Consider the following 13,619-nt stretch of genomic DNA (forward strand, 5'->3'; position numbering starts at 1 on the left):
TCCACAGGCTTTAAAACAGTCCAGCAACAACAGCTGCTTCCTTTGCGTAGTGGTTATGTTTACAAAGAAGAAATATCAATGTCAATGTTCATTTGGAGGGTTTCGATGCAACCTTTTTAATTTGGCTAAGACGTCAGAGGTAAAAGCGATATCTGTTTGATGTGGGTAGTCTCCGTGTCTCAGTGTTGGATGCAGTTTACTTTTGACTTCCTCCCTGTGTGACCTTGCTCATTACTCCATAAATCCAGAACCATGTGATTATCTTTGCAGCCTTGCAATTGCATTCTAATGTCAACTATTTTCAACAACTCTGGTTCATCTATCGTTTGTGCAGCTAAAACTGAAGGTGCACCAATGAGCATAGGATTACTCCTGTAGGAATAGCACAAAACACACATGTTATGTTGCCTGCTCAGCCGTGCTGGATGTGCTACACTGAATATGAACCAAGCTTAAGAAAGCAACCATTGCCTGCGCTGATGGAAGACTCGGGTATTGCTGGGCCTCCTCCAGGATGAGGTTGAGATACACTGTGACTGCACACAATACCCAAGCTCTGATATCCATCTGAGCCTGAGTTTCCCTCTGACTGTGTGCATAAATAGCATTAGGAAGCCATTAGCAACACAAACAATACACTTAAAGGCTCATCTGAATGTTACACGCGATTTGATAGATAACAGTTGCCTCATTAAGAGGAAACATATAGGCCACATTTTTCAAACATGGACTCTTGGCAGTCAAGGCTCCGCTTTCTCCACACTGGCAGCTCGGGTCAAAAGCTCAATGAGAGATTTACAAGTAGCTCTGGCTGCATTTCTTCTAAAGCCTGGGCACTGATAAGTCTTTTGGCCAGAAAACCGAGCACGCACAGGCACAGATACACTCTGTAGCAGTACTGGCGCCTTGATGCAGCTCCTATAAATCTAAATGATCTACCACCAAGAGCATATTTGATATTTCCCCATCATGAAAGTGCAGTAAACTTTATAAATCAGAGCAGTCTTAGTCACTTACTTGCATCCACCTGGTTCCTTACAGGATCCATGTTCAGTGCTGCAACCTTGTCGGCATATAGCTGAAAACAAGAGAAAGCCTCCTGATTAGTCAATTTAAATTTTGTTTTTGTTTATTCTTGTTGTAATTACTGCACAAAATAGGAAAAATTGGTAACAGGGAATCTCGAACAAAGCTGGGAATGATTTCCTGGAAACAAATGTTTTCTTGTTGTCTTAAAGAGATAAAAAGTCTTTTGTTCAATAGAACCACAACCAGACAGTGTATCAGTCTGATTCACAGCCCACAGTCTGACTGGGGTTCATTCATACTATTCAGACTGTCTGAATCTAACTTGTGATCTCAGCACGACTTACCTGTGTTGCAGTCAGGCCCCGACCAACCTTCCAGACATGTCTTGTTTCCATTGAAGTCACATGTGTAATGTCCAAAGAACTCGTCACGTGGCCGACAAAACTTGTTGCAGCCAAATCCATAGTAGTGCTCATCACAGCTGACTCGGATCTGGTACTCAAACTGGGCCACAGGGCCGTTGTGAGTCAGCTTTTGCCAATGTGGGCTGGGGTTTATCATGCCGGAATGGGAAGCTTTCTCTATCACTCTTCCATCGGCACCTAAAAAACATCAGCGTCGACATGATCAATGGTTCCTGTGGAATTCTAAAAATACTGACTAACTTGGTCTTTATCAAATGTTTGTGCCAGGGTGGAAAGGCAGGATCCTGCATTCCCCTAGATCATACAGTGGGGAACCAAACATGCTCCAAAAATTCTGACACAAATTGCAGAAGAGCCCTGAGATAGCACATTACATATAATTAAAAGCAGCCATGTGTGCTGAGGAGGAATAAAAGTACAAGGAGGAAATGAAGAAAAAAAAGGAATAGACTGCCTGTAATGAGCACGCTTAACTGTGTTTTTTTTCTCACGGTCCTTTCCCTAGATGGTTTCTGATTCTCAAGTTTACAGCTAGAGGATATTACTGGTCTTAGACACAGCCTTTTGCATCTGCTCAGGCGAGGACAGAACCACAGTCACCGTAAATTACAGCGTCGAGGACACCAACGCCACAGTTGCTGCTGGGAGGCCTGCCAGTGTGCCATCAGCACTTTCTTACAGGCTGCTTTTCTCACATGCATTCTTGTACCAAGGGCAATAAAAAAATCTTAAGTCAACTCTTTTTTTCCACACACTTTTACAGGCATTCGTGTTCACATCAGATGGGGAGCAAAGGCCTTGCTGATGTTGTGATTGTGCAATGCTCTGGGAGCCTTGCAAACACACAGAAACAGACTTATTTTCATGTCAAACATGAAAAGGTCATGGCTCTGTCAAATGTGCAAGGACTGATCTGCGAGCCAGGAGCTATAATGAGCTTCACACAGCGAGCAAAGACAGTGAGCAAACACCACACGGCCCAATCTTTAGACACTACACTGTACACATAAAAACCACACACAAATTTAACATGACTCTTTCACCCACACATGTAGGACTCACTACTTGATAGCAAAATCTTCCACCTGGGAGAGAATGAAAAATGTGTCATGGCAGTTATTTACTATGCTCACCCGAGCAGGGGTGGTTGACCGCGGGGTGGGTGTTTGCTCTTTGTAGTATGATGCAACACAATTCAGTGGCCAGGACAGGCTGCTGCCATTTATTTACTACACCGTGGTGTGTTTAAGGTAGACCTTGAGCGTACCAAAATCACAGAGCCCAGTAACATTTCACAGTAGTCTGAGATCCAGGTCTTCACTGTGTGGCATTTCTCTACCGGCTGCTGGCCTGCAGTGTCAGGCGTAACACGCACCTGATACCTGCTGCCAAGCTCAAATATAAACATAAATCTAACAACCATGATAAAACTAATAAAGATCATGCTTTGCTCGCTAAATAGTGTAATATATAAAAACAAATCTAAACTGAATAACTGCATATATATGGAACAAAAACAGACTAGTTTGCAGTTAAAGTTAAAGACTTCAACAAAAAATAATCCCAGGACTTTGTAAAATAAATAAATAAATTCCAGAGTCAATGATTGGTTAAATGGGTAAAAGTGAGGATTGTTATGATATATTGAGCTGCAACTGTTTTGGTTGATCCTACAGGGACTTGATCCTACAGGGACTTGAGCAGTGTGTGTACATTCAATAGGATTTTCACACCACTGCCCTAATAGGTCTCCAGGGAGCGGCAAATACAGCAGAAAAGGCTGAAAACTTGTTGACGTCAAACAGGCCTGCATAAACAAGTTCTCCCTAAACTGGTGTCATCACACTGTTGCCAATCAGAACACTATGCATCAGAAACACTGGCACAGATCACAGTACAGAAACCACACTGAGCAAACTGACTACATTCAGCATGTGACCACCATGTCCTTCCAACTAACTTGGATTTCAAAGCAGTGTGGTGGAAAAAAAGTGTTTCACTGAACCCTGGGAGCTCAGATCACCTGTGACCTAAGTAACTTTAATCTATAGGATAGCACATGTCAGAGGCTGAAGCCCCCCACTTTTTGCCTGTAGGCTCCTTAAAGAGCCATGGTGGGCAGCTAGATAACGCTGTGTTTCACGCCTCAGTGACAGTGAGACAGTGTGACCCTGACCTTTACTGGGCAGCACCTGCCATCAGTCATTGGCCAAATGAAAACATTTTCATAGACCGTCGCCACACTTCCTTCTCCCAGTCTGAGCCCCACACCTCTCCCACCCTTCTGCTGCATCTACTTCATTTCCCCACCTCACAAACACCTGCCAATTAACTTTGTTAAAACAACACAGAGAAAAACAGCAAATAATATAAGGAGTACTCACCACTGGTTTCATTGTTTAGGTCCAAGGCCTCTACTATCAAAGTGTAGGATCTCTGAGGAGGACAGAACAAGAGATACAATAATCATCATCCATAAATAAGCAATCATAAAAACATTCAAGTTATAAATGTTCGGTAGGGAAAAAATACATCAAAGAACTCCACTTGTTTGTTAGCAACCATGAGAAATAACCTGTAGTGTTCATGCACCTAAGAATTATCACAAACATAAATCATTTTGACAAACTTATCAACAGAATTGGTGTTTACTGCACTGGAGGGAAACATTTTTGCAATACTTTAGACAGTTAAGAAAATATACACAATCCAGGCTTTTTGATTGAGGTTTTCAGCTCATTCTGGTCCAGTTAAAACAATGGTCCAGTTGATTTTTTTTAATAGGAAGATACGCTTGTGGTGGGGCAGAGACACATGCCTCTCAGCAATTGGGAAGACTTGATATGTGGACAGCTGGACAAACCTCCCAGCAGGAGGGTGGGAGGATGACTAATGCGCAGAAAAATGAGCTCAACAGCATCAGCCTGAAGAGGGCAGACTCTAAAGTGATGAATGCAATAAGTCAAAACAGGGGATAGTGTAAGAAACAGAAACTACATACTGCAAAGCCAAAAATATGTCTTCATCTCAGCCACAGAGACAGTTTCTTCTGTTCAGTTCAACTTTCTCCAAAATCAGGTTTTCCATATATTCAAAGAGGAGAGGGCTTACAGTCGGTGCCACAATCTAGTCTAAACCAGTAGATTGTGGCTTCTGTTTTTCTAAATACATGAGATTCCCATTTTAAAACTAACACACAAGTATCTAAAACATGTTATGAAATATCCTGTCAAGACAAAAGAATATGTAATTCATGTTGAAGTGAAACAAATTTGCAGGACAGAAAAAAAGTACGGATCTCGCTGAATGAGTGCTACACTCTGCAGGGCCTGTCTTGATTTCAGCACTCCCAAAAAATGCTTTGTCTGATTCAGGGTCTTTAGCTCTCACACCAGTATCAGCTTACACATTCACAGTGCCCTGTGCCACAGTCATGTGGGAGCAAACAATGTCTCTGTGAGCCTGCGCAGATAGAGAGATAGAGAGAGAGAGAGAAAGAGAGAGAGAGAGTGAGAGAGAAAGAGAGAGAAAGAAAAGTACGCAATTGTGAAAAAACCTAATCCAGTAATAGTGTTGGCACGTCCACTACTAACACCTACATGTTATATTCAACTCTGCATGCCCATAGTAGCGAGACATGGAGGCATTTCAGTAATTCTGCATTGCTGCTGCCGTAGTCTTCACTGCGATTACTTCATGGTAAACAAAGCTGCACACAGGAAAACCCCTGTTCAATACCACCAGAGAGTGAGAAGGCAATGACCCAGTCTTCAAGTGCTTTTTTTGTGGCTTTACCTTGTTTTCCCAGCTATTCAACTCTCCATTTCTCTATGAGCTTCCCGTCTCATCCCTCGCCAGGATTTCACTGCAATCAGTGCTCTATTATTTAAAATTCACTGCTCATCAGCAACACATTCTAAGCAGTATATCCTGACTCACACTTGTCTGCAGTACGCAAAGCTCATGTACATGAGTCATTAGTAATGTGATACCTCTTACGATTGAACAAGCAACATCTAGTTATAATTACATTCAAAACAAAAGTCCCTTTTAAAACATACTGAAATGTATCTTGTAAATACGCTGGCATTCTTCCAAGTCTGCCAACTTGCACTTGAATGCATTGTTCCCATATGTACATTGCATACATAATTCTTATATGTACATTGAACATATCATTCCCATATGTACATCCCACATTATGTCTCCCCAGACTCTAAAACATTGAAGTTTGGGGGATATAAAATAAAAAATATCTCTATGACATTAAACATCAACGGCATTGAGCTCATCTTGAAAGCAGGAACTGAAACGCATCATTTCTTCAAATGTCTTAATTAGTCATCCCTATACACACAGGGACATCAAAACGATGTTGATGGGACAACAAGAGTAGTCTAACAACTAGTACTTCACTCATTATACCTGATTGGCCTCTCAAAAATATTCTAAACAATTTCATAAACTATTTGTGGCTAGGGTATAAGCCACAATCTTAGTCCACCTGGCACACTACAAATCTACAAAGTTCATCCATGACCGGAGGGTTAAAAAAAAAATCACGGTGCTGATGTCAGAAGTGTTTCATAAATTGTAAGCAATTATTTGCCATTTTTCTTAAGGAAACCTAGAAGAACACACCCATACTTCTCATTTTGACATGCCACAACATGGAAACTACTGCAGTATTGTAATTATCGCTATTGAGAAATCATCATCCATTTTCTTCTACATCAGAAGGAATGAAGCCAGAAACAAAAGACTTTAAAAAAAGGTATGAGGCAGGATCAGGAGCACACTCATAATGGCTTGACCTTGAACAAGTAGCCTAAAAATTATTTGGTTGCATAGTTGCAGACACAGTAACTGCTCTCAGAAAGTGAGACTGACTCCTTATTCTCCAACAGCCCATAACTCCTCAGTGGTTATCAGTTTGGAACCGTCTGCCACTGCCAGGTTCACTTTTCCCAGGCTCCCAGCTGACTCTGAACTTCTCTTTGAACTACAGAACAAACTCTCCCTCTCTCTCTCTCTCTCTCTCTCTCTCTCTCTGCGTCTCACATACACACACTCACGTCCAAGTGCAATAAGTGTGGCTGTATGTCTTCTTATCTTTTCTGGCCGAGCAGACACTGTCCAAGAGACAAGCAACATAAGCGATAAAGATCATTCCAGTTCGAGTCAAAGCGACGTGCCAAAGAACACTACTGAATCCTCTAAGTAGGGGAATTTTCCCAATACACAATTGAGAGGCAGGCCCCAAAACCAGAAAACTGAGCAATCAGATGTATCATTACAAAAACATCTAACAAAATACAAGAGAGGTACAGCTAATGGAATAACAGGCAGAAGCCAAAGGTTATGAAGGCAAGGCTCTACAGATTGTCCTGGTCTAGGCCTTTACGTAGCTCAGAGGGAATGTAAATAGTCTTGTCAAAGGGATGTTTAGCTTCTGTATCAGTTTTCCTGAGTCAATCACTTCCAAAGAACTTACCGAAATCTACCCAATGATTAGGACAGTTACGTGCCGCACCCTTGTTTGCCATAAATGCAACACGCAATCATATAAGAGAGATGGCTAATGTAGCACAATCACCCTTAAAAGGTGCTGAATGAACCAGTAGGCTGGAGGGAAGGTATGCAGTGCGTTTGCCAAGATGCTTTCATCACAACAAGAGTAAGAGACAATCAACAGCCTATTAAATATCCCATATAGATGCATTTGTCTGTGATACAAGAGAACCTCACCCTGAGGAAAGATGCACAGTCTCTGCCAACAACAACAAGGAGGCACGGCAAACACATTCTGTGGCAAAGCAAACAAAATAACCTTAACCTGTGACCAGGAATGAGAGGCATAGCAGATGTTTACTCAACAATTATTTTCCTTTACAGATTTACCAGTAAATTAAACAACATATTTTAGTGTAATCAGACATATCTTGAATGCATTTCACTTTTATATATAACCAGAAGATAAATTAACTTGGCCATACTTTACGCCGTCTGTCTTTTAAATAACACTGTCTCAATATGCAACTTCCAGCTAAAATAAAGAGTAATAAAAACTACTTATGCATGCCACAGTGGGTTTTTACTCCCTGCAGTCTGTTAGAAACATGAGTGCAGATCGGTGGTAAAGATTCATAGATTTGTTGTAGCACTTGGTTGGCCACTACTTCAAGTTGGTTAAAAACCAGCACGAGTAAAAGGCAAGCACATGGTTTTGCATCCTATGAGAAAAGCTTACTTTTCTTTTTAAACTAGAATTAATTCATATATTATGGAAAACTCTGCATCTAGCAAGTCATTCCAAGATCATGTTAACAAATAATTTTCAGCTTTATAAACAAATTTGTTTCTTTGTTTGGCACTATGCAGTTCAGCGCACAGTGACAGGCGTTGCATGGTGACCATAAACACCCAAGTATGCTTGTATTGTGCACACTGCCTGCAGAGGCACTGTGGTGTAGGCCTGTAAAGGTTCACACATTAGTTTTAAAGACGCTGACATCAGCATTAACAGTCACGGTTGGCTATTATTCTAAGGCTCACCTGACCTGTTCCCAGACCACTAATCAAGAGTGCCTCTCTATGCCCAAAAGGTGACCTGATTATGACCAACGTAAACTTTTAAGGTAAATAATATACTGCCCTAAATTGGGGCAACGTTTAAAATAGTTGGCACCTACAAGCAAACGTGCTGAGGAGGCCACAGACACGACGCCTGAGAACCAACTTCATCAGTGCTAAGAGTACAATTGCTTCCCCCTGTGGGATACAGCTGCATTTCCATTATGCTCTGTAATCCTCACTGTAGTTCTTGATGGAACTCCATTTTCCCAGCTTGACTCACAGTAAGGACCTGAGCAGTCCCTGCTGAAGAGCATTAGAAAGGCCAAGCTACAGATGTGCACAGGTTGAACAGAAATGGTTCTCAGCTGTTCAGCTGTCTCTTGCACTATCTGGTTTAAGCACGTGTTTAGCCTCATTAAATGCAGCAGTTACTGTGGGTGGCAAGGTTAAAACGATGAAATGCCTGGGGTCTAACCGAGCATGACTTAAACAAAGCCCTCAGCCTGGACAAGAGGCCAACTTGGTGCAGCACACAGGAGAGGACAGGGTGGGGGCTTTATGAACTCCGAGTACCCAACAACCAAGTTGCACTACTATGCCATCTGTCCACAACAGCCAATCAACTTATGAGCAGGACAAAAGAGTAATATCATACCTGACGATTGTTACTGTACACTGAAGTAAAGCACTTTGAGTGAAGTGTGAGAGAATCAACAAGTCCCTCTGCCCTGTTAAACCAAGATGAAATCCTCTAATTACAGGGAATTTACAAGGTTTCACTAAAATTATTCTGCTAATCTCTTGTCGATGTCGTAATATTTTCAGAGTCAAGTTCTATAATTTACAACAATCCATTATAAAACTCAAGGCCATAGTTTTTAGAGTAATTTCTTATTGTCAGAGAATACAAAAAGAAATATGAGGAGAGTTGGAATAGTCCTCAAATTGGAAATGGTACCAGTTTTTGTTTCAATGTCAAAATGCTTTTCCAAAGAGGTCTGATTTTTAAACAGTAAGATGAAACTAATCCTGCTCCCAGCATTCATGCCAGATTAGAGTTGCTATAGTGTAAGCATAAACAGAAACATTTGTCTTATAAAAAAGAAAACAAAAAAGAAAGGTGTAAGGCACCAGTATCTAAGTAGTGGGTTAAATCAAAAAAAAAAATCCAGATCATATTGAATTGCGTGCTACCAGGCTGGGAAAATCATTTCAGGTCAGTGAAAAACACACTAACCAGAATCATCCTTTCTGCCCCAAGGGTATGGCACAAAAACTGCCCATTGTGCAAGGAAATCAAGAAACCCTGACCTTGCAGGTCTTTCACTCATTTTGGCTGTGTGATGTCTTCCCTGTGCAAGAACTTTCATCAAGATGGGTGTTAAAAATAGCCTTGATGTAACAGGACACACACATACCAGCAGACTGTGCCATTCACCCATCCGGTACAGCGGAGGGGTTTGTGGGCGACACTGTGGGGCCAGTGAGTCTGTGAGCGTTTTTTCACAACATTAAAAAATGTGCCTCTACATGACAAATCATATCACTCACAGAGCTGCAACACTCTAACAGGCCTGTCAGCCTCATTTATTCACAGTGAGAGAGCTGACACTTGAGGAAACCTGAAAGTGGGCTGCTTCACGGTGCAACGTGAGCAGCTGCAGAGGAGGAGAAAATCTGGAAGAACTCATCTAACTTTTTTTTATTGTTTTTAATCTGCCCATTCATGTCAGACCAGCACTAATAGGAGATCTTTCAGTGAGCTTTGTAGCAGGAAGCATCAAACATTAACTTTATTTACATTAAACAGTACCAAAATAATTTCTTTATCTTTCTTAGAAATATTTAATTTGCAGTTACACAAAACAGTTTAAGGGGGTTTGAACTAACTGCGAACTCTTCCTAGAAACCCATTTTTCAAACCTAGGTCTGTGGAGTAGTTTGTAAAATAGTTTTAAGAGCAGCTAAAATTTGGACAGAATGGACAGCTCTGGGCCTGATGGAAGAAAAATACCTGCAGCTGGTTAATTGGTGCAGATAATGAGGAAACCAGGGGGCCCTTCCTCAAAAGGATAATTCACAAAGAGCTAGGAACCAAAAAAGAAAGATATTCTTTGCTTGTTGTGTTTTCTGGGAGTGAGTGGCAGACAGTAATTGCACCAGAATTGCCCTAAACCCGTTTTTTCTCTCCTTTCTTTCTTTCTCTTTCTTTCTTATGTTTTCCTTTGGGAAATGCACTTCTGGACACTGAAAGTTGTTTTAAACTCTCCAACTCACCGGCCAGGCAAAACTGAAGGGCAAAACAATCCTGGATTTATCATTCCTGACAGAGCTCCTGAAAGAAAAGGTATTCCCTCCGAGGACAGGCGTAGATCCCATTCCGAAGCTGCAGGGCCCTGCAGCAGAAACTCTTGACTGGTATTCCTTCAGGCAAACTTTAAAAAAGGTATCGCACTCGTCCCGTGTGCATTTTCTATCCGCCGTGTTCCGTGTGCCGTCGCAACACATGCCGTTCAGCAGCTCCCCGTTCACATTGTGCATCGATAGGATTTGCAGTTCGAATTGTCCGGATCCCTCTGACACCTGTTGGAGACAAGAGTTGGAGCAAAGTGAACACTGTGACCACACTGCTCGGACTGAGATACCGAATAAACGTCATTTTTATTCCTCAATGTTCGCACCTGACTTGAGGTTACGAAGACGTTTGAACACAAATGCCTGGTGGTCATAAATGTACCGCCGCGTAAAATAATAACAATAACATATATAATGATGCGACGCAGATAAACTAAAGCACATGATCCCCTGAGGCGGTCAACATACCTTGGCAAGAAAGCAGAGTAAAAGGGCAGCGATGACCGAGCCCCGTCTCCAAATCATGGCTGCGGACTGCTGTCGCCACTCGTTTGTACTAGTAGTCTGGCCGACACACGGCACCATAGCTCTGCTCCTCTGCATTAAACATGCACGAGCGGGAAACAACACTTTGGTCAGCGAAGCACAGGTTCACGACTCATAGGAGACCTCGTCCCAGTGTTGTCCCTCGGCCTCTCCGCGCCCTTTCTTTAGCCCACTTTCCACTTGTTGCTGAGGGAAGTTTACACAGTAGCCATGCGGCAGCCGTACCCTGTGTTGACTGGCTGACTGACTGACTAACTGACTGAGTGCTGGTCGGAGCTGGAGCTGGCGACACAAGTTCAACATGGAGGGGAGTGTCCGAGTCCCTGCTGCTCCATATTCATGAGGTGAGCACAGTCGACACGCCCCTTCTCAGCATTTGAGAAAATCAGGTTCTCATGTTCTGCAACACCACAGAGAATGAGGGCCACATTAATGGAAAACAAAACCCTAATGTAACTACAAATAATTTGTTAGTTTATAAGAGCAATGTCGTAATAATACGAGGAAATGTCATCAGTCAAGAAAGTTGAAGGTTAACGACAAAAGTGCTTGTTCCTGAGAAGAAAGACACAGTATTACAGAATAAGGGTCATACTACAAAAGACTAAGTTGATGAAAATATTGATGAGAACAAATTTATAAGCCATCACTAAATTTAAAAGAGAAGAAAGTTGTTAGACTACGGAAAACATTTTTAGTTTTTGTTGTATTGTTATACCGTTGTAATACTATAAGAGAATAGTCATTGGTTGATGAGAAGAAATGTGTGTGATGAGAAAAGCTGCAAGGTTACAAGAAAAAAGTCATAGCTTCACCAAATAGACTGCACTGTCTCTAAGAATTGAGCAACTCTTCGTCAATAAAGTGGCAAGTTTATAAAATACAGCAACACTACAAGTATGTTGTCCGTTTAAGAGACTTGAGAGAAGACTACTTTTTGCTGTCCTTGAAGATGCAGCTGTGCTCATGCATGAATTAGATGACTTCAAAGTCATAAAAACATAAAGTCTGAAGACAATGTTGAACCATCAAATGTAATCTGCAGGGAATCAAAACAGATGCAAGTGTGGCCGATTAATGTGTAACCTTGTTGTACAATTAATAAAAACAAAAATAAATTACATCATATAAGATTATGTGTAATCATTCATCAAGTGTTATATATATAATAAATGTACAATAAATGTAATCAAGCAAGAATATATGTATGTATATACAGTATGTATACTGTATATAGCTACTCAAGTGCCATGAAGGTGGCCTTAATACTTCTGCAGCATGACTAAACAGACACACACATTTTTTTGTACAGCCATTTGGAAATTGTTTTAAAACAAATTAAATCTTTGAGTGAAATGTATACAGTGTGCATAGCTCCAAAAGGGAAATCCCAAGTACAGAAATTAGATTAAATACAGCAGGTCTAGTGTGTGTGTGTGTGTGTGTGTGTGTGTGTGTGTGTGTGTGTGTCTGTATATACAAAGTTGTTTTTTGTTTTTTTTTGCCAGGAATGTGGCATTTTACTTAACCTCGATTGGGTTATTTTGTACTGTGTTTTTCTAAAATGTATTTCTTTGCACTTGTCTGTGTATTGTTTCCTTCATTTGTTTAAAATATGTATTACCTGGGGTTGTTCTAGTTTGCTCTGCTTTGTTCTCTGTAGGCAAATTCCTTCCCAACATTTTGGCTGTAATGTTACGTGTTGAAAAACATTGTGTGGAAATGATGGCCTGCAGTCATACATCACAAACCCAATTATAAAACAAGCATAAACAAGCATAAATCTACACCTGACCCCTCTATTACAAGACTTATTTCTGTATGATTCTGTAGACCTTGTAATTTAAGCCATAAAAATTTTAAATGGTCAAGGTCAACGTCTGTATTTATGTCACTAACACACTAAAAGATCTTGATTACAGTATAAGCTTGTATCAAAGCCAAATGATGAGTCAAGGACATTGTGCCAAATGAGTCAAACGCACATCTTCAACTGTGATATGCAAACCTTGGGGAGGGTTTGCATATCACATTCAATAAGTCCAATTTTTGCCATATTTTACTCACAAAAATGCTTGTGTTTAAATATTAATAACATGATAGAAAAATGGGGTGTTTGAGGGAGACATCCTGGCAGGTTTGAAACCCACAAGAGGAATTTCACACACTGAAATGACCAGTTGTCTGAATCTGTTTATTAACAATAAAAATCTAGTTTGTGGTTAAACCTAACAATGAGAGTGAAACCCCTCCAGAACAGACTTACACACTGATGAAAGTAGTGTTCACCCCATTTCTCTGAGGCGTCGAAGGGCAACAAGGACCAGGTGTATCACAGCAAGAAGGTGATCTGTGAAGTGGATCAGTGACTGCACACCAATTCGTATGTGGGAAGGACCCCCCCACGGACACACACACATACAGCCTTGTGGTTAGTGATTTGAGTGGACCAATTACACAGGTCACTCAGTGGGTCACAATCAAGGAAACAGTGTGTGAGTTCAGCATCGCAGAAAGAAGTTTGTATCAATCAGTAACTATATAAAGTTACACCATCAAGATTTAGAGCCATTTATGAGTGTTATTCATCTAACCTGAACGCCTTTGTGTCTGAAAGTAAGTATAAAGCTCTCTGAGATCTCAAGTCTTGTAATTAAAATAGTTAGAAAGAGTATTTAAGTGTTTTAT

General features: G+C 41.0%; 1 protein-coding gene across 1 annotated transcript in view; it reads right to left on the reverse strand.

Moving 5' to 3' along the window:
- The window catches only part of jag1b (jagged canonical Notch ligand 1b), a 106,267-nt gene that overhangs the window by 14,575 nt on the left and 78,073 nt on the right, over window positions 1-13,619 (reverse strand). The window contains exons 2-6 of the mRNA XM_008321926.3: window positions 10,854-11,331; window positions 10,308-10,613; window positions 3,839-3,890; window positions 1,374-1,631; window positions 1,018-1,078 (exon numbers count right to left, since the gene is read on the reverse strand). Coding sequence (XP_008320148.1) covers window positions 1,018-1,078; window positions 1,374-1,631; window positions 3,839-3,890; window positions 10,308-10,613; window positions 10,854-10,988 — 812 coding nt within the window. The 5' untranslated portion in view covers window positions 10,989-11,331. The remainder of the gene's footprint in view (window positions 1-1,017; window positions 1,079-1,373; window positions 1,632-3,838; window positions 3,891-10,307; window positions 10,614-10,853; window positions 11,332-13,619) is intronic.

This window comes from Cynoglossus semilaevis, chromosome 12 (genome assembly GCF_000523025.1).
Source record: "Cynoglossus semilaevis isolate Cse_v1.0 chromosome 12, Cse_v1.0, whole genome shotgun sequence".
Taxonomy (NCBI): domain Eukaryota; kingdom Metazoa; phylum Chordata; class Actinopteri; order Pleuronectiformes; family Cynoglossidae; genus Cynoglossus; species Cynoglossus semilaevis.